This window comes from Passer montanus, unplaced genomic scaffold (assembly GCF_014805655.1).
Source record: "Passer montanus isolate IOZ18808 unplaced genomic scaffold, ASM1480565v1 scaffold3, whole genome shotgun sequence".
Taxonomy (NCBI): Eukaryota; Metazoa; Chordata; class Aves; order Passeriformes; family Passeridae; genus Passer; species Passer montanus.
In genome coordinates this window covers 11,164,479-11,185,237 of record NW_024367707.1, presented here as the reverse complement: position 1 = coordinate 11,185,237, position 20,759 = coordinate 11,164,479, and the positions used below count along the sequence as shown (strand labels likewise).

The 20,759-nt window shown below is 39.1% G+C and overlaps 1 protein-coding gene across 2 annotated transcripts in view; it reads right to left on the bottom strand.

Annotated features, from left to right (window-relative positions):
* ANOS1 (anosmin 1) overlaps positions 1-20,759 on the bottom strand; it is a 129,013-nt gene that overhangs the window by 93,999 nt on the left and 14,255 nt on the right. Inside the window, exon 2 of one of the 2 annotated variants that reach the window (XM_039714402.1) lies at positions 9,929-9,976. The exons of the other annotated variant lie outside the window; for it this stretch is intronic. Coding sequence (XP_039570336.1) covers positions 9,929-9,976 — 48 coding nt within the window. The remainder of the gene's footprint in view (positions 1-9,928; positions 9,977-20,759) is intronic. 2 annotated transcript variants of the gene reach the window in all.

Below are 20,759 nucleotides of genomic sequence, written 5' to 3'. Positions count from 1 at the left end.
CTAAGTTAAAGAAGCATTTAGTGTTTCAGCACGCCAGCTTCAATAATATCTGCTGTGTTTATATGTGAGCATCCCCATGCACACATTTCTCCCTTTAGAGAGAAATGTGTTTGTCTCTATTTACCACAGTGTATGCAGATTTAAATCTAAAGCCAGCACTTGCTTTTCTCAGAACAGACTTGAAACCTCTATGCTATTACCCTCAAAGCCAGTATTGGTACAATTCAGTCATTAATGACAATTTTGTGTCCTTCCTCTGAAAGAGGGTTACTTAATCTTCAGCTGGTTATGCTCAGCATTGGCTCGGTTCGCTCAGTATTCAGGAGTTCAAATTTCAAACAGCACAGTGACCAGAGTTGATTATCTCCTTAGAACAGATACAACTGGCCCAAAAGGACAAGCTCCAACGAACCAAACGTTTCTTTAAAGCCATGCTAAAGATCAATGAGAAACTCAGCACTCCTCATTAACAAAACCTGGGCTACAGGGACATAAAACCAATCTGACCCTTTCCTCTCTATCCCTCATAAGGGATTGGGCATCATTATAATCTTTTAGCAAGGGAAAAAAAAAACAGTAATTTGATTGTAACCAGTTTTACTAGAGACAGAAAGTTACCAGCAGCCTCATTCAGAGTGAAGACCAAGCAAAACACCTTCCATAAAGTCCTAATGTCTGTTCTTCCAAGGCAAAAAAAATTAAGGTGCACAAAACAGCAAGCAGCAGGAGCTGAGAAGCCAAAACTAGTGTTCTGAAAAGGATGTGTCCTTTACATTGCACAATAACACACAAAAACAAGTAATAGGGCTTAAGTTTTTTTTCCTAGCAGTAGGTTATTGCAGACCTACAGGTTTACTTATCTATTGATAATCCAGCTGGTAACTCACATGTTAGACTAGAAGGACGACTGATGTGATCCAATATAGCAACTGTAAAGAATATGAACTTACTTCATGTTCATTTATTTCATGTTCTAACACAACTGGTTTTTTAGTACCCCAAAAAATATAACTTGGTGTTTACAAATATAGAGCAATACATCAGAGTATTACAGAATACTGCAAATATTGTTTGGATTTCAGTTCTGTTTATTTGCCTGTTCTCAAGCCCCTTAGGAACAAAGGGATTCCTGTAAACACAACACACTTACACACTAATGCTTTCATATAAACACAAACACTGAATCACAAAGCTCTTTCTTCTATTTCCCCAAACAAATATCCAGAAACTTCAGTCACCCTATTTATTAGCTAGTACAGCTTTAATCATCTAACCACTATGGTTCTATCAGTTGTCTCTACCTTTTTATAGCTAAATATTTTAAAAAATCAAAAAATCCATGAGAATGCAAAAAAAAAATATCACACCTGCCTTATTTCTTATATGCTTATGACTTTTTATCTATTTAGCAGAACCATAATCTGATCAATTCTTATGAACTCCGATTCTATTAAACTGCTTTACCTTAGCTTTTACTAGATGAAAGAAAAAACAATCTGTCTAGGAGATGAAGAAAGAAAATTTTATTCCTTCCATCTTTTTAGACAAAAAACCAAAATATTCATTTTTCTCACACTTTTATGGGTGCCACCTCAATCACAGTACCACTATTCCTGCTAAACTTTACAAAGCTATCCCTATCCTGCTCTAGCTTTATTGTGTAAATAACAGTGGCTCAACACACTTTCCAGCAGAGATGTGAGCTTCCTGGCTAAGAAACCTAGAATGTTTCAGCTACTTCAGGCTAATGATCTCTCAAATGCACACTAATATGTTTGATAGAAGTCTCTCAGCATGTGTGCACAGAATGCTTAACATAAGAATAACACTACTGTGGGCAGGGCAAATCGCTGACACCATTTCAGACTGAGTTAGATGCTGGAGGCACAAATTAAAACTGTGAGCTTTCATTTCAGTGGGCTTTGACAGATGGAACACTGCATCAAATCTCTAATTGTTTAAACCATTAACTCATCTTTCCACCTGCATTGTCTCTGGAAAGAGCTCAGCTGGAAGCCTGAAACAATTGCTGGAATACAGAATTCAGGAGTGTATATTATTCTAAATAGAAAGTAAACTGTCTTTTTGAGATAGTCAAACACTATGTTTATTTGGCTGCAGAATCCGTAAATTGTTTATCTTTATTTTCACATTTTCCTCAGTTCTGAAAACTCATGAAATAGCCTTTCAGCCCTCTCATAGAATCAATCAATCAGGGACCGCTGCCTTGGCCACTGGGAACAAGAAAGTTGTATTGCAATTCACAGTGTGTTATGATGATCCCCATTTATCTCCAGTCCTTGTAAATGCCACAGCACATGCAGCTCTAAATTATGCCTGCCGGTCTCTTGACTTTCAGCTGCCTACAAAAAAAAACACAACCTTGTGTAAGGAGCTGCAAAAAAAAAAAAAAAGTCTACTTCACAAACTCTTGAATGCCTTTCCTAGTCATTTCATCCCCCTTTTAGACCACCTTAGGTCTAAAATACAGTTTTCACTAAGCCAGCATCAATGCAGAACTCTGCCCTTTCACGTTACGCTCAGCAGCAATCAGCTCTGTTGTTTTTATAGGGAAACACCTGTTATATACACAGCACTTCCAAGTACTTGAGAAGAACAGCCCTAGAACTGTGGAGCTCACACTGTAAAAACAAACCAGAAAAATGGAGCAAGAACAGCAAAAGCTGTGCATTTACATCCAATTTAACAAGAATGGCCACGGGAAGGCAATGGGATTTTAAGGACAGAAGCTTTGCAAATGGCAGAAGGAATGAGTCATCTGGGGCTTAGACAGCATAAGTAGAAAAGAAGAATATACTGGGCCAAGAATTTCATTAAGGGGCTGGAGCATCTGCCATATACAAAAAAGTGCAGATACCTGGGACTGATGAGCCTAGAGAAAGGGTTCAGAGGATCTTACTTATGTTTATAAATATCCATTGAGATGCAATGAAAAGGAGGCAGCCAGGCTCTTCTCATGCCTATGGAGTAAACAAGAGGCCATAAACACAAATCAAAAAACAAGAAATACAGACACTCGTTTACTGTGCAGGTAGTCAAACACAGAAATAAGCTGCCGTGAGAGGTTGCGGTCTTCACGTATGGAGATACTAAAATTCCAGCTGGATGTGGTTCTGGACAACGTGCTCTAGTTGACCCCTCATTAAAAGATGTGAAAGGGTTTTCCAAAAACCTCACTGATTCTTTGATAGGTTTTTATGAAACAGATAGATAGGCAGGCACACATAATAGTGACACTAGTGGAGAGAAAGAGACAAAATATCACATAAAAATTTTTAGAGGGTAAATTAAGGAGAGGGAAAAAACCCCAACCCAGCAATTAAATAAAGACGTGAAAGTTAAATCCAAGAGCAAAGGTCAAGTCAGTGAAGGAATTCAAAACACAACATAGAACAGTTTATTGCTGTTCACAAAAAAAGCAAAGTCGTTACCCTTGAAGTACTTCAGTCAGCCTTGCATATTATTTTCTTAGGCCAGGTTTTGACAGTATTTCATCTAACAAGTAGTTCTTAAATCCACATATAGCAGCTAGGGAAAGATTGATCAGCAAATTTAATGGTTATTGTAATGTTTTAACCAAGTTAGTTAATCAGTGATATGAAGGTTAGAGGCAACCTGGGATGCAATGTTCATGGACTAGTGAAGTTTACAGTCCTAGGGATATGGATCAGGCATATAAGGTCAGGAAAAGAATAAGGTCAGGACCCTAAATATTAGGAAAGTAAACTTCCAGCTCTTCAAGATGATAGTCAACAGGACTCTCTGGGAAACTACTGTAAAGGACAAGGTACCAGAAAAGACCTAGCAGATCTTTAAGGACATGTTCCATACAGCAAAAGAACTCTCAACCCCAAATGTAAAAAATCAAGAAAGGATAGCAAGAGACCTGCATAGATGAGTGAAGACCTTCTGGTCAAGGTAAAGGGCAAGAAGGAAATGCACAGGCAGTGGAAGTATGCACACCTATCCGGGCAAGAATACAAGGACATGGTCAAATAGGGTTAGGATGAGGTATTTCAACATTTTTCCTCTCAGACTTCAGAGGCAACCTTTTTTTCCCCACACCTCCCGAGTGGATTGGCTGCAAGAGAGGGACTGGAGGAGCAAAGTCACTCCACCTGTAACCAAAGATCAGGCCCATAACCACCTGAGGAACTGGAACATGCATGGTCTAGGAGACCTGATGAGATGTCTCCCAGAAACCTGGGGAAATTGGCTGATGTATTGCCATAATATTTGAAAAGTCACAGCAGACAGGTGAAGATCCAGGTGGCTGGAAAAAGGGAAACGCTGCACTCATTTTTGAAAAAGGTAGAAAGAAGGATTCTGGGAACTACTAACCTATCAGCCTCATCCTTGTTCCTGGGAAATCATGGAACAGATCCTTCTAGAAGCTATGCTAAAGCACACGGAGGATAGGGAGGTGCTTTGAGACACACAGCATGGCTTGGTTTAATCAGGCCTGTAACAGGGTCTCTCATAACATCCCTCTCTCCAAATTAGAGAGATGGATTTGATAGTTGGACTCTTTGGTAGAAGAGAAACTGGTTGGCTGGTCTCATCCAAACAGTGGCATTCCCTAGAGGTGACCAGACCCCTGGGCATCAGTACAGCTTACTATTGTCATCTGTGGCATAGCAAGACTGAGGGGGCCCTAAGCAAGACCCTCTGCAGATGACACCAAGCTGTGTGGTGTGACTGACATGCTTGATGCCATCCAGAGGGCATTGAACAAGTTAAAAAGTGTGCCCACTTTTGGGAATTTTATGAGGATCAACAAGACCCAGTGCAAAGTGCTGACCTAGGCGAGACCATCCTTTGTATCAATACAGGCTGGGGGATGAAGGGATTGAGAACTTCCCTGCGGAAAAGGACTTAAGGGTAGTGGTAGATGAAAAGCTGGATATAAGACCACAGCGCGTGCTTGCACAAACTGCATCCTGGGCTGCATCACATGCAGTGTCATCAACTGACTGAGGAGTTTGATTCTGTCCCTCTACTCTGCTCCAGTGAGACCCCACCTGGAGTGCTGCTTCCAGCTCTGGGCTCCTCAGCACAGGAAATATGTGCCCCTCCTAAAGCTGGTCCAGAGGTGGGCCACAAAAATTATCAAATGAGAGAAGCACCTCTTCAAGTAGCAAAACTGACTGACTACCTGTGTTGGAAATAAACTGAATTATGTTTTAGATGAAATCTCTACATATACAGACACTACTTCATCCTGTATATAACCTGTACCCCATAATGCTTTAAAATAATCACTTAGGTAACTCAGAGTTTGATATATCATAACAAATATTATTAGTTATCCAACTATGGGAAAAGGAAAGATGGGAAAAGGAGGAATAAATAACCTATATAAATAGATTATATTTGCCTACATACAGGCATAACCCATGTCAAAATATTATTTAAAGACATTCTGAAGATGACAGGCATGAATATATTTTTTGCAATATTTTGCCAAACACTTGGCTGTGATGGAAGACTTTAGGCCAGATGCATAAGAAAACTAGATTCATCAGCTTTAACTGTCTTTCCCCAACCGGACAATAGCCTCTGCAGAGGTTCTATTTTCAATTCCTCTACTGAACCAGCTGTCAGCAACAGGAGCTGGGGTTTTATGTAGTCATGTATACAGAAAAAAAAAGAAGGGAGTGTCTGTTTTTCTGGTTCTCAACCCAGATAAGCTTTTTACCCCCGTGGTGTCTAGGATTGAGCTGACTGAGATCCAGGTACTGGTCCTGAATTCTGGTGCTGGTTCTTAACTGTGTTAAGAAATGCTGAGCCCAGCTCAATCCAGCCCATTTTCTTTTTCAGTCTCTCCACTTTGCAGCTCTATTTCCTTATGCTGTTGTTTATGAGTCCACCTTTGCATAACTCAGCAATTCCAAAAGGCTGCCAGCAATCTACTGGTAAAGGGAAGAAAAATAAACACTATATTTTAATTTTCATTACCTAGACCAAATATGAATGGAACCTCAGTACACAATTCTATACCATGTAGTATCAATCCTAATGAGTGTGTCAATGCTAGAAGAAACATTTAAGTGGCTCCTGGGAATGTGGAAGGCTGAAATGCCTCTACATAAACACACGAATCCTTTCCCCTTGTCCTGAAATGGCAAGACATTTCTCCCTGAGAAAGGTGAGTCCTTACTGGTACAAGCACGCCTGGTGCTGCATAAACCATTCCATGGTAAAAAACACCAACATTTTGGTGGTAATACCAGTCACAGAGCCATGCAATAATAGACTCAGCCCATCTGTTTCTTCCAGCATTGCTGCCTTCAACTGGAAGTATAGAGGAAATTATAACTAGTGCCTCAGATTCCGTTGCCACACATTCCAAGGCACTGAAGTCCTTTTTGATCATCCTTGGACTATGTGTTGCCACTTCATCATCCCCTATGTGGAAAATCAGTAATGAGTAGTAGTCTCAGGACTGCTCCAGATTAGGAAATTTCTGGGTGACATCCCTACCCAGGCCCCCAGGAAGGCAGCAGACCTTCCTATGGGTAGGGCCTGACTGGACACAGCACTCCAGCTGTGGCCTCACCAGGGCTGAGCAGAGGGGCAGGATCACCTCCCTGCTGGCAATGTTCTCCCTAATGCCCCTCAGGATCCCACTGACCTTCTTAGCCTCCAGGACACACTGCTGGCTCCTGGACAGATGGCTGTCCACCAGCACCCCCAGGTCCTTCTCCACAGAGCTGCTTTCCAGCTGTTTTCTCTGCTTGTTCTTCCCCAGGTGCAGGACCCTGCCTTTGCTGAATTTCAGGCAGTTCTTCCCTGCCCATCTCTCCAGCCTGTCAAGGTCTTTCTGAAGGGCTACACAGCACCCTGTGGTATCAGCCACTCCTCACAGCTTTGTGTTGTCAGTGAACTTGCTGAGGAGGCATCTGCCCTCTCATCCAAGTCACTGATGAACAAGAGAAACAGTACTGGGCCCAGTAATGAACGCTGGGGGCTACCACAAGTGCCAGGCCCCAGCCAGACCCTGTGCCTCATTACATCCCTCTGCAATTTGCCAGTCACTCAGTTCCCAATCCATCCAGTCCTTCCTTCCTGAGTTTGTTGATGAGGACATCACGAGAAAGTGTCAAAAGCCTTGCTGAAATTGAAGTAGAAAATATCCACTGCATTTCCCCAAGCACCCAGGTAAGTTGTTTCATTGCAGAAGGCCATCAGATAGGTCAAGGACTACTCCTGATAATCTACTTGTCATCCACGTGGAGATGGACTTCAGAGTGAGGCCCTCCACCACTTTTTCAGAGATTGAGATGAGGCTGACTGGTTGGTAAATTCCCTAGGTCTTCCTTCTTGCCTCTTCTGAAGGCTGGTGACATTTGTTTTCTTCCAGTCCTCAGGCACTTCCCCTGATTGCCACAACCTTTCAAAGGTGATTGTGGTAGGCCTACTTAGGGTGTTCACCAGGTCTCTCAGCACTTGTGGGTGCATCCCATCAGAGCCTAACCAAGGGAAACCTTACAACAAACACTCCTTTACACAGATCTCCTGTGTCAGAGATTCCTGAAGGCTGGTCTTGTCAAAGAAGACTGATGCAAGAAAGGTGGTCAGCAACTCTGCTTTCTCACTTGTCCTCTGTTACCACAGTCCCCATTCCATTAATTCCAGATGTGTGGCCTTCCTTTCCTCATTTCTACCCACTCTGACAACCTCTCTGTATTCATTCCAAGTGGTCTGACCCTGTTTCCATCTCCTGTGTATTTCCTACTTACATTGGAGAAATGACACGAGATTTTTTTCATCCACACAGGTCTCTTGCCCACTTTGCCAAATTTCTTGCTCACCAGGATGCATCATTCTTGAGCCTTGCAGAAGTGATCCTTAAGATCAACTAGCTGTCCTGGATCCCTCTTCCCCACAGGATTCTTCCAAGAAGATCCCTAAAGAGGCTAAAGCTTACTCTCCTCAAGTCCATGCTTACTTGCTGCCCTGCCTCCTTCTTGCCTAATACTGAATTCCACAATCTCATTGTCACTGCAGCCAAGGCTACCCTCAACCTTTATATCTCCAACAAGGCCTTCCATGTTAGTTGTAGTAAGGTTGAGCAGCACACCGTTCCTTGTGGAATCTTCCAGTACCTGCCACACTAATACAAACCTCCTCCACCGAGGTGCTGAGAAGAAGTAAAAGGAATTTGCATTTTTAAAAGGTTAACTGAATTCCCTGAATCACTTTGAAAATTTTATCTAGTTAAAGCAATTGTTTAACTTTGCATTGCAAAACACAGAAAATCAAAGCCTTGCTGGAAAGACAATATTATGCTTAAGTTTAGCTCCGCTAAAAATTTGGCCAAGTTTACATTTATTTATTTTCTAAATATAGCAAAGCTGCTTTCTTAAGGAAAATATATTACCTTCCCAAGAAAGAATGAAAAACAGAGTAACATGACTGCAAAGCACATTTTAAGTAATTTAAAACTTAAACTATCATTGTTTTGTAATACAATATAATATTAATTTGTAGCATTCTTACACTGGTTTCAAGATACTGATTCAATTTTAAGGTAAAGTTCATGTGGATTTGATAAACTTGGGAGTGACTCAGAGAGATATTCTTGTAACCTCTGCCCTGCTTTAAAACCTGGACTACTTTTCTTGTGTGATTCCTTCTTTGTTGGGCAGACACAAACCATTGGAAAACCTTTCAGATTACTTACCACAGTAGGCTTTGCAACTAAATTTTTTTTAAAATTTATCAGGATCACTGTGGAACAAGGCCCTCATGCTTTCCTGCAAAGGCACTTCAGTTATCATTAAATATGTGCTTTGCACATCTGTTTGGTCTTTTCAAGAGGAATTTTAAAAATTATAAGATTTCATTGCAGAAGTGAAATCCTTAGCAGGATTATGTGGCACAGCTAATAGGAAATGTTCCATTCCATTATTTTCTTATATTGACACTGTTATACCCTGGATTTTAATACTGATAAAAGCAATCAACTTTGTTTTATTCACCTGCAACAGAACAGTCAAAAAAATCGGCCCATTTTCCCTTTTACGTCAGCAGAAGCTAGATCAGCGAATGTGTAATCTCATTCTTTAAAGTACACAAGAAATCAACATGTGTTAAAATCAAAGGTTAGCATCAGCATTTAACATCAATTGCATTATTGAAACAATACAGAACAATGCTACTTAGATTTAATTCCATTTTCAGTACAACCTTCATGAATAAAAAGGCCTAAATTATCATAGAAACATGTTTTTAGGACGTTTAGGCAAATTTAGAATGAATGCAGCTTCCATGAGGTTTATGAACAGTCAGCAACAAATGTTCAATTCCTCTTGAGCTAAACCCACTAAAGCTCCCAAATTGTTGTTGCTTCCACCCAGGCACCATAGAAAGACCCTTGCACAGGACAGTCAGTTTACAATTAGCCCATCTACCCTTTAGGCGTTCAGGGTTTAAATGCCAGAATGAGAAAGGAGCATCAGTGGAGCCACTGGGATTTGTGTCAAGAATACTTTCCAAGAAACTCAGGTTCACGCTAAAAATTAAATACCCAAACTGAACGAAATGTTGAATGTTGAAATACCCTCATGCTATTGGAGGAAGATTTTTTGACAGTTATTGACAGTTTTACTCTCTTCTGACCAAAAATACTGAAAAAACCACAAATGAGACACCAGTTTCTAGCCAGTGTAAACTTTCTTAAAATGACAGAATTATGTCGGTTTAACTACGCTTGATATGTATCCTCCAACATGGTTCCTTTGTCCTGAAAGAGTAAATCACTTGGTTTTAACTTTTGTTATTTTATTACAGGTTGAGGTTTCCAAATAAAATATAAACAGTTACTTCTGAAAACAGGCTAAGAAGAAAAGCACTTAATCTACAGTCAAGAGACTGAAAGCAGATAGGAAAAAACAGGACTTACCTTTGAACACTGTTTATGATTCTGGCACCAAGCAAGTGACCCATTGTTCTGAAAGACAAAGGAAATATACATGAATTGTAATATTTCTTTCAGGCTAGACATGCTCACCCTAACATATTTAAATGGAATACACCATCCAGTTCTGCTCAGACAATGATGTTGTGCCACAATGTAAGTACCAATCCTGACTGCTAGTCCCTTTTGTGGAGTTAAAGGCTCACACAAGTGTAAAGTGAACATTAAAAAGTTAGGAAAGCATTTCAGCAGGCAAATTTGGTGGAAAACTGAACAAAGTCATCTTTCAGTCCATCTTTGTAAACACTTGCTGTCTAGAATTGCTAAGTAGTAGGCAAAAGGTTAACACTTACATTTAAGAAATTTATATAGATTAGTAGTGATTCATGAAGAGTCCATTAGTTGCATTTCAATATTGCTCAACATTTAAAACATATTGTCAAGTAAAGATAATGAACAACCTTTACATAAATGTTTCTATTCATTTAAATGCAATATGAGTTTCCCAAAAGACACCTGTGTCAGTTTTATTTTATATTTTTGATAATAAAGTGCATTTCCAAGATAAGGAAACACGATAGCTCTAATTAATCCTAACTGCAGTAAAACAACCAGTACAGTATAACATGCAAAATAATAATATAAGCTAAAGGAAAACATGATGAGAAGAGCAAGACAAGTATGAAACTGTCAAAGGGGCAAACAACATCTTCTTGTTCTTCTAGAGATGTTTCTGAAAGGTCAGTTTTGAAAAAAACTCACAACCCAGAAGTGTACATTTGAGGTGTTAAAAGATGAAACAAAATAATTATTTACTTTCTGTATAGTGAAAGACTGAAACAACATCAGGAAGACCTAAATGACTGAACATGAGAAATGGGGTACAAACCCTGCAACATATCCTAAGCTGACGTACTTAGGACATTACATGCATGTACTTCTTCCATCATTTATAAATCCATACTCTGGAAAAAGAATGGCTGAAGAGTCTGGTAAATCTGCTGTTCAGAACTGGCCTACAATTGTCAGTCTATGAGGGAATAAAAGGACATCTTTTCATAGGAATTAGGCAAGGTATTCACACAGGGAATGTGACTGCAGTATTCTGTCACTGTTGGCACCAACTCTAAATCTGGAAATCAGTTTCCGAGGAGGAGGAATTCAGGTAAGCCAGAATGCAAAGTACTAATATTGCAGCTCTATATATTTTTCTCTTTTTTCTTTTTTTTTCCTTTTTATTAGAGTGATGAAAATAATGGAATGGCACACATATGTTACATATGTTGGTTTCATATGGCATAATTTTCCTCACAGTATGATCTATGCTTTGGATTTGTGCTGGAAGCAGTGTTGATAACATGAGGATGTTTTTGTTACTGCTGAGCAGTGCTTACAAACAGCATCAAGGCCTTTTCTGCTCCTCACCCCATCTCACCAGGAAGGGCTGGGGGTGCACAAGGAGTTGGGAGGGGACACAGATGGGACAGATGACCCCAACTGACCAAAGGGATACTCCATAAAACATGGTATCATACTCAACATATAATGGCAAGGGAAGGAGGAGGAAGGGATAGATATTTGGAGTGATGGTGTTTGTTTCCCCAAATCACCACTAAGCATGACAAAGGGGATAGCTTCTGTGAAACAGTGAAATAATTCCTTGCTTTGCTTGTGTGCATGGCTTTTGCTTTACCTGTCTTTATCACAACCCATAAGGTTTTTCTACCTTAACTGCTCTGATACTCTCCCCAGTCCCACCCACAGATGAACTGAATGAGCACATGTCAAGCTTTGTTGCCAGCTGGCTCTTAAACACAACAATACAAAACTTTTTATGTATAAAACTCACACAGATTAAGTAAAAATTATTCTGCCAATATACAATTCAGAAGGAGAAACCGATACATTAGAATCATGTAATGGAGACAACCACAATAGTTTTTCAAAACTGCAGCATTGTGCTCTGATCTCAGCAACGTTTGTAAGCTTAAATACAGTTTTCTACCACAACTATGAAGTCTATGCTTTGAAGCTGGATCTCTCTTTGTGAATGTTTAAGAAGATCATGTTTATGCATGCCTTCATACAAGTATGTAGTCATATGTTCACAAAAGTTTCCAAGATGTGGCCAGCAGGTCAAGGGAAGGGATCGCCCTCTTTTAATCTGCTTTCATGAGGCACACATGGAGTACTGCATGCAGTTCTGGGATCCTCAGGACAAGAAAGTCAGGGACCTGTTGGAGCGGGTCCAGGGAAGGACCACTAAAATGATCTGAGGATCAGAGCACCTTTCAATAAAGGCTGAGACACTTGGGGTTCTTCAGCCTGGAGAAGAGAACGCTCCAGAGAGACCTTATTGCAGCCTTTTGTTATATAAAGGGGACTTGCAAGAAAGAGAGACCAAGGCCTGTATGGACAGAACAAAGTGCAACAGATTAAAACAGGGCAGATTTAGATTGGATCATAAAAAGTTTCTTCCCTAGATAAGGGTGGTGAGAGGGGAACAGGTTGCACAGAGAAGTGGTGGATGCTCTATCATTAGAACTGTTCAACAATCAGCATGAACTCACGGAAGATCCCAGGGCAGGAGGGATGAACTAGATGATTTTTAAAGATCCCTTCCAACTTCCATCATTTTGTGACTTCAACAACCTCCATAGAATCACAGAATGATTTGTCATTCATCATAACTCTTAATCTGAACCTCAGAAAATTTATATGCCTTTTTTTTTTTATATGAGCTGAAATGCTAACAATTTCTACTCCTGTATTACCAAGGAAGCTATGGGGATAATAAACATAAAGACATATTCACTCTTTTTCACTCCTTTCCACTTATTTGCAGTTATTTACGAGCACTTTAAAACAATCAGTTCATACCATTTAATTTCAATATTTTATGAAAATTTATTTTATCTTTCTGCAGATTACCATGCAATACTACTTAATATTGTACCATTTTTATCTGTCATTATGGTAAAATTTAGCTAAAAGTGAGATTTGATAGCATAAGATTAGCTAACTATGAGCACCATCTCAGGTCCAACCCCTTTGGAAAGAGACATAAATAAAAGAAATAAAACTTTAGAATAGCTGTAAATAACATAAGCTAGTGGGAATTCTTTAGTATTACTCTCAATGCTGTATTAGGATTTATTATTTCCATTTACAAATCTAGCCAGCAGCAATGTTAAAACAATATTTTATGTGCTAGTTTCAATTTATCCCCCTTTCTTCTTCACATAAAATGTGACAGAAGTAGCTGATTGCAATAACAGATCAGTAGCAGCTCACCACTTTGTTTCAGTTACGCTGCTACTTTCCACTGGACTAGAAAATGCACCTCTGCTTTTAAATTAGATCTGTTACTTGAGGCAATAAAGCCATAAATGCCCAGATGTGTGGTTCCCCTACTTGATAACTTCAACATCTACAACTGTTTTAATTTCTCTACTGAAACCTATTAGCACTTGAGTTAAAATGTAAAAATATTGTTTAGCAACTTTAACATGGTGTGAATGATCTTTCATTGTATAAGGAAAAACAAATTCTACAGGCTTCCTTTGAACAGCAAGGTATCAGAGCAAGCACAAATTCTAAATGAAGGCTCTCCTCCCCATTCTGCATCCTAACACATGGTTAATCACAAACATTCAGCTGTGATTATTGCTTATGCCTGTGTACCTGGCTGAAACCATAATTTCAAATAATCAGCAATTTGTGTTTTCTCCATAGCATTTTACATTCTTCCACATTGCATTCTCAGTTCCGTCATGTCCATTTTTCTTCAAACCCAATTCTGACTTCACTCATGCTGGTGAGACTTTTGACTTCATCTTTAGTGGTGGCTTCAATCTGCAGTGCAGAAATGGCCTCAAGGAAGAGTTAAATACCATTTTTCCTACCCATTTATAAACCTTGCACAGCGTATCTTCAGGGCAGCCTTGAAACATCCTAATCTGCATACTGAAGAGAGCAAACTGCACTCAACAGGGTAAACTCCAAGTATCCCATCTTCACAGGCCTGACACATCATATGAAAGATGTCAGGCAGAGGAAACTAAAGCAGTCTCCAACAGCACATAGGAGATGGATTAGAGGAACTCAGGTCACCACCTGAGCCCCACACACTTTCAATTTGCCAGGAAGGAAATGGTAGACAAACTTCAAGAATCAGACCTTCAAAGACCAGGGCTGTTTGACATGTACAAGAAAAAGAGCTTACAATAGCAAAACAGGAGGGGAAAAAAACTAAAACAAAACAACAGATAAATATTACAAGACTCACAGGATTACAAGATCATATTACAACATTCATTTCAGCAAGTATTTGTGAACACTTTATTTCCTTTGTTAAACTACAGATGCCCTTTGTCCTAAACAATTAAGACAAACATATATATTCTGTGCCTTGAAAAAAGGAAAGCTGTCCAGCATCTCTTGTAAGAAAAAAAGTACATGTAGAGAAGCAAGGAAAAAATCAATCTTCTTCTACCTACAGTGGGCCCCATGGGGGGCAAAAAAGTTAATAACATTCACAAGCAAGTACAAACTGGTCTTTAATTGGAACAGCATAAAAAAAAAAGTATAAAATTACTCAATTTGCATTGCTGTCCATAATTATGTTAGGAGATACAACCCTTCTTTTGAAATGCCAGACATGAGCTATGAAAATTAACTAGCTACTTCATCCGCTATGACAGTAGCTGATATCTATTATCAGTTTTGGAAGTCTCTTCTTCCCTGCCCAATCTTCAATCCACATTTATGTGAAACCACTGTCTCCCAGAAGTGGCCTCTCCTGACAACCTCACTGATTCTTTCAAAATGACAAAAAAGCACAGAAATAAATCTTTCAAATAACAGTACCCACTGAAGTAAAACAGAACATTTAAGTGGACAAATCAGTAACTGCTGCAATGATGAATTTAAAAAGAGGCTCCCAATATACATTTTCTGTACTGCTTCAAAAATCTCAACATCTTGAAGTTAAAAGTAACAGCAAAGTATAATTTGGGTTTAACATGCATTTCCTGACTGCATGTTCACTATGACACAAATTAATACAGGTACTTATCTATGCCAGTGCTGTGTGTCCCCTGGCCCAGCTCTGAAATATGGAACCCAAATACAAAAGTATATACTTAGGAATGAATTTCATGGAAGTCTGTACACTTAGTGGGGGGAGATATCAAAACCAACAGATAGGAAATGCCAAATAAAAATGTATTCCTTAAAGCCCTTCTATCAAGATTAAACACAAACTTGTAGTAAATGTATAGGCAGGGGAACCAAAGTACCACCTCTCCTGGTCTATGGCATTTAGTTATGCTTTTGTATATAAATAACAGGAATATATTTTTATTTGAAAATAATGCAGGAAAATGAAGAGAGGACACCCTGTTATACAACACTATGAACACCTACCCCAGAAGTAGGTGTTCATAGTTACATAGTTTCACCAAGTTACAACAAATTTAAGCCCTTATGCACTTTGAGATGACTGAACAACAGGCTGGAATGAAGACTAAAACCTGGCCAGTGAAACCAAACCATTCTAGAAATGAACAGGAGAAACATGGAGTTGCAGGTGGTGAAGGACAAAGTTATGAAGTTCAATAGAGAGGTCAACCTCAGAAACAAGACTGGCTCTTTCAAGGGTAACTTATGCAAACATATTTTTAGCATTGTTTCTACTACATGCCTGCCCAGTGAATGTCAAGTTTGAAGACCATTCATTGGAGAAGCCGTGGATAAAAGAAGAACAGTATGAGATGAAAACACCCATAAAATAGAACAAATTAGCAATACTATTCTGGTTCCTTGGCTTCTGTTCAGGAAAGAAAGGAAGGAAATACAAACTGAAATGACTACATTTTGCTCTTTATATAGTTTCTGATTTCATTGTACATTTTCTGTATTTTACAGAAATAATTCCTTAGTAAGGGATTTCTTTTGCTTTATAATGCTTCTAATAAAGAATGAAACTGAAAAAAGTAAGCATCAACAAATAATAAATTGAATGTTACTGCATAGCTTTGAGCCATTCTGGTCTATGGCATTTAGTTATGCTTTTGTATATAAATAACAGGAATATATTTTTATTTGAAAATAATGCAGGAAAATGAAGAGAGGACACCCTGTTATACAACACTATGAACACCTACCCCAGAAGTAGGTGTTCATAGTTACATAGTTTCACCAAGTTACAACAAATTTAAGCCCTTATGCACTTTGAGATGACTGAACAACAGGCTGGAATGAAGACTAAAACCTGGCCAGTGAAACCAAACCACTCTAGAAATGAACAGGAGAAACATGGAGTTGCAGGTGGTGAAGGACAAAGTTATGAAGTTCAATAGAGAGGTCAACCTCAGAAACAAGACTGGCTCTTTCAAGGGTAACTTATGCAAACATATTTTTAGCATTGTTTCTACTACATGCTTGCCCAGTGAATGTCAAGTTTGAAGACCATTCATTGGAGAAGCCGTGGATGGATAAAAGAAGAATAGTATGAGATGAAAACACCCATAAAATAGAACAAATTAGCAATACTATTCTGGTTCCTTGGCTTCTGTTCAGGAAAGAAAGGAAGGAAATACAAACTGAAATGACTACATTTTGCTCTTTATATAGTTTCTGATTTCATTGTACATTTTCTGTATTTTACAGAAATAATTCCTTAGTAAGGGATTTCTTTTGCTTTATAATGCTTCTAATAAAGAATGAAACTGAAAAAAGTAAGCATCAACAAATAATAAATTGAATGTTACTGCATAGCTTTGAGCCATTACCATCTGCCCTGTCAGCAGATCCCAGGAAGAAGAGATTGGTACTTTCCTCTCCACTTCCCCTTTTCAGAAAGAGCAATGAGGTTACCCTTGAGACTCCTCCCCCTCTCCAAACTAGACAAGCCCAAAATCCTCAGTTACACCTCTCAGGACATCTTTCAGGCCTGTCACTTGGCTCTGTTGCCCTCCTCTGGGAGCATTCAAGGACTTTCACATCCTTATTAAAATGTGGGGCCCAGATCTGCACACAGCACACTCGGTGAGGCTGCACCAATGCTGAATACAGTGGGATAATCACCATTTTGAGCAGCTGGTGGTGCTGTGTTTGATGAACTCCAGGACGTGATTTTCCCTCTCAGCTGCTTTGGAACCCTGCTGATTCCTACTCAGCCTGATGCTGACCAGTCAGCCCAGGTATTTTTCTGCAGGGCTGTTCAACTCCTCCTCTGCCAGTTTATACTTGTGCCCAGAATTATGCAAAATCCAATGTTTTTTACTTGACAAATTTCATCCAATTAACCATTGCCCAATGCTCTAACCTATCTAGATTCCTATGCAAGGCCTCTCATCCCTCAAAAGAAGAACCAGCACATCGCAATTTGGTATCATCAGCAAACTTGCACAAATGGTGCATTCACCTGCTGCATCCAGAGCACTGATAAATGTACTGAACAGAGCTGGCTCTAGAACTGAACCCTGAGGAGCACCAGTGATGACCTGACACCAGCCAGATGTGTCCCCATTGATTACAACCCTTGAGCCCTGTCCTTCAGCCAGCACACCATGAGCCCACTCATCCCACAGCTGTCCCTGGCATTCCCTGCCCCTGGCTCATCTTTTGCCATGCCTGAGGCTGTTGATGACCCTGATACCAGCACCCAGCTCTGCCCACCCATCAGGGAGGCCACACCCTGCAATGAGGTCACTCCCAGCCTCTGGCTCTCCATGCCCTGGGAGCCAGCCCAGGCTGAGACTGACAGCACAAGACTGTGCTTTAAGGTCCAAAATAACTTCTTCATTTACTCCTGATGTATAAGTAATGCCCCTATTCTAGTTAGTAAAAGCACAAAGGAAAACTTCAACACCAAAAACAAATAAAGATCACCCAAACAAGAGAAAACAAAAAAAGCATATGAAACCTACCAGAACAAAACAAAAACAGCAACAAAAGTATACTGCATAGAACTCTAATGTGAGAAAAGTAGGAGCTCAAACAGCACTCAGCACCATATTAGTCACACTGTTTAATATATTACTATCAGATAACTTTAGGCCTGTGTTATATAAATACATGTAGAAATTCAGCATTAAACTTAATTATGTATATATACTTCCTCTGACATCTTATAATGACATACAACTCTTAAAGAAAAAAACATGAAAAAACTCAAAAAAACACTGAGCAACAGTATCCTGAAAAAAGAATCTGAGGGCAAGAACACATTTTGGAACAAACACCTGAAGTTATTCTGTTACTGTAACTAACTGTGATTCCTCACAACTAAATCAAATGTACAATGCCCTTAGAGGAAGCTACTTTTATACCACAGATGTTTAAACCATAGAAAAGTCAATGGTGGTTACTGATTAATCCAAAGTAATTAAGTTAAAGAGATGACTGAATGCAAGAAATACTTATAAAACTGATCATCCTAAAAATTCGTTCTCTGAATTCACAACTATAAATCGAAAGTAATTTATCATGGGTCAGAGTGTGACTCTCACTGCCACCTAATTTTAAATATCTGGATTTGACACCAGAAAACGGATATCGCAAATGGGTTTTCTTTTGGATTTATGTGCCATCATCTGTAATGTGCTAGCTCCTATCACAAGATATGGTGGGTCCTCCTGTAGATGGATGGCTAAAAATAGAACTATATTGTCATAAACTTTGTGTTGATATTTCTTGAACAATTTATACAAAGTCAACCTTTATTATTGTTACAGACCAAAACATTAAAAGATACAACTTCACATACACCAAAAGCAGAAAAAAAAAATTAGACCAGAGTAATTAAAAAAGGAATTCAGAAAATTCCCAACATCACCTATATCACAAACTACAACACTATTTGCTCTCTGGCTGTCATCATTAGTAGGTTCCTAGAAAGACAATCATCAAAATCCAAAGGCCCTTACCAATGAAACAGCAAAAGATCAGTAGTTTTGAAAATAGACTGCATTACTTGGATTAAATTTGCATCTCTAAGTATGGGACACCTTTACTCTTTTTCGAGCACTGTCTTCTCAAATGCACAGAAAAACTACTCATAAACACAAGCTGTAAAAACAAATTAACACAGGAATCCTTGTGTCTCCACACACTTGTGAGTTATGACTGCCTTCTTGTGGTTTCACAGACTTCACTCTTACCACTTCTAAGACTGATCTCAACTGAGGTCTTATTCTGTTTAGCAGAAGTCTTTACCAATATGTAAAAGAATCCAGATGAAATAAACTTCACTTCTTGCAACAGGAGGAATTAGACACACAGACACTAACTTGAAGATATTAAAGCTATATATTCAATCTCAAACTATATTTGGACCAAATTTGAACACATTTTTTGGGATTAAGTAATCCAGTTGAAGTGAACAGAAACTAGTCTAACAGCATTAATATGGGAAGCAAAAGATAGCTTGTCAATGACTTGTTCATAAGCTCTATTTCAAAATCCCCACCCATTCAAAATGCTAATGCACCTCTTCTGTTGTGTCATAAACTTGTTTTGCTATACATATGAAATAATGAGATAATAAAAGTATATGCTGGCTCAAGGATGTGACAGAAGTGTAGCCTTGGGAAATTAACATCAAAAAGAACAAAATGCATTCTAAAAACATAATGCTTGCTTATGTAAAATACAATATAAATGTAGACATATACAACCTACAGCTGGTTCTCAATATACTGTAGGATTCAATGCTTTAGAAATGTTTGCATGCTGCTTTGAATGCTGATTTGATTTTATAACTGAAAACTACAGTCCATATTACTATTCTGTATAAGATTACTGGTTAGTTGGGTGACTCCCCACAGCATGTGATATGGTTTGTTTATGACAGGCTGCATTTGCCTCCACTGCCTACCAACAGAGCATTCCAGAATCAGCTACAAACACCCCTAGGAAGTCATGTGGACCACAGAAACACATCTATTGAGCAAAACAGCTGGTCTTGATGGGCTTGATGTATGCACTACACATATTTCAACTTTCCCCTTTCCTTCAACTAATTCTAGTCTGGTCCCATGGACACTATGCCCATTAGTTGCTAAAGCACATTACATCTCCCTGGATTATCTCTCCCAGTTATGTTAATCCAGAAGTCCAGTGCATGAACTCTTGGACTGGTCCGTAATGCGAAAGAAAAGGTGATCATGACTTAAGAGACTCACTCCCAAAACAAATTCTGATCCACATTAAAACACTAATGTGTAGTTGCATCTAGGACATTTCTAACATCTCTCAAACACACAAAATTAGTAATTCAGTGCTTCCTATTACACTAAATTTTCCTCAAAAGCCATAGTTTCAGGGTCAGTCACGGCAGTTTTCCTTTCTGAACTTGCAAAATGCTTAAGGTTCTGTTGCCCCACATCCTTAAAACTAACCACAAACACACAATAAGAATAACAACCATGCATTTTTATATCAACTAAAATGTCTATTATAAATAGTCTAACCATAAACTACACAAACATGGAATGGGCCATGTATGTTGCATTGTCATGGAGTAATTTCTGATTCCAAAAACTGCTAAATGCATTGTACTGTACCACACACTGGCCATGTGATGTTTCACTGCATTTTCCCCTATTCTGTTCTGGCATGTGTGAGAGGGACATCATTATATACTACACTTGTAACTTTGGCAAGAGTATGGATACACACACCTGTCCTTCAAGCTTAGCACCTCTTCAGTAGCCATGTTACAACGACTCAGTCAGGTACCATCAAATTATACACTCACATTCTTGGGCTTGAGAGACTATTTATTTCCAATATAATCACATGAAATTCA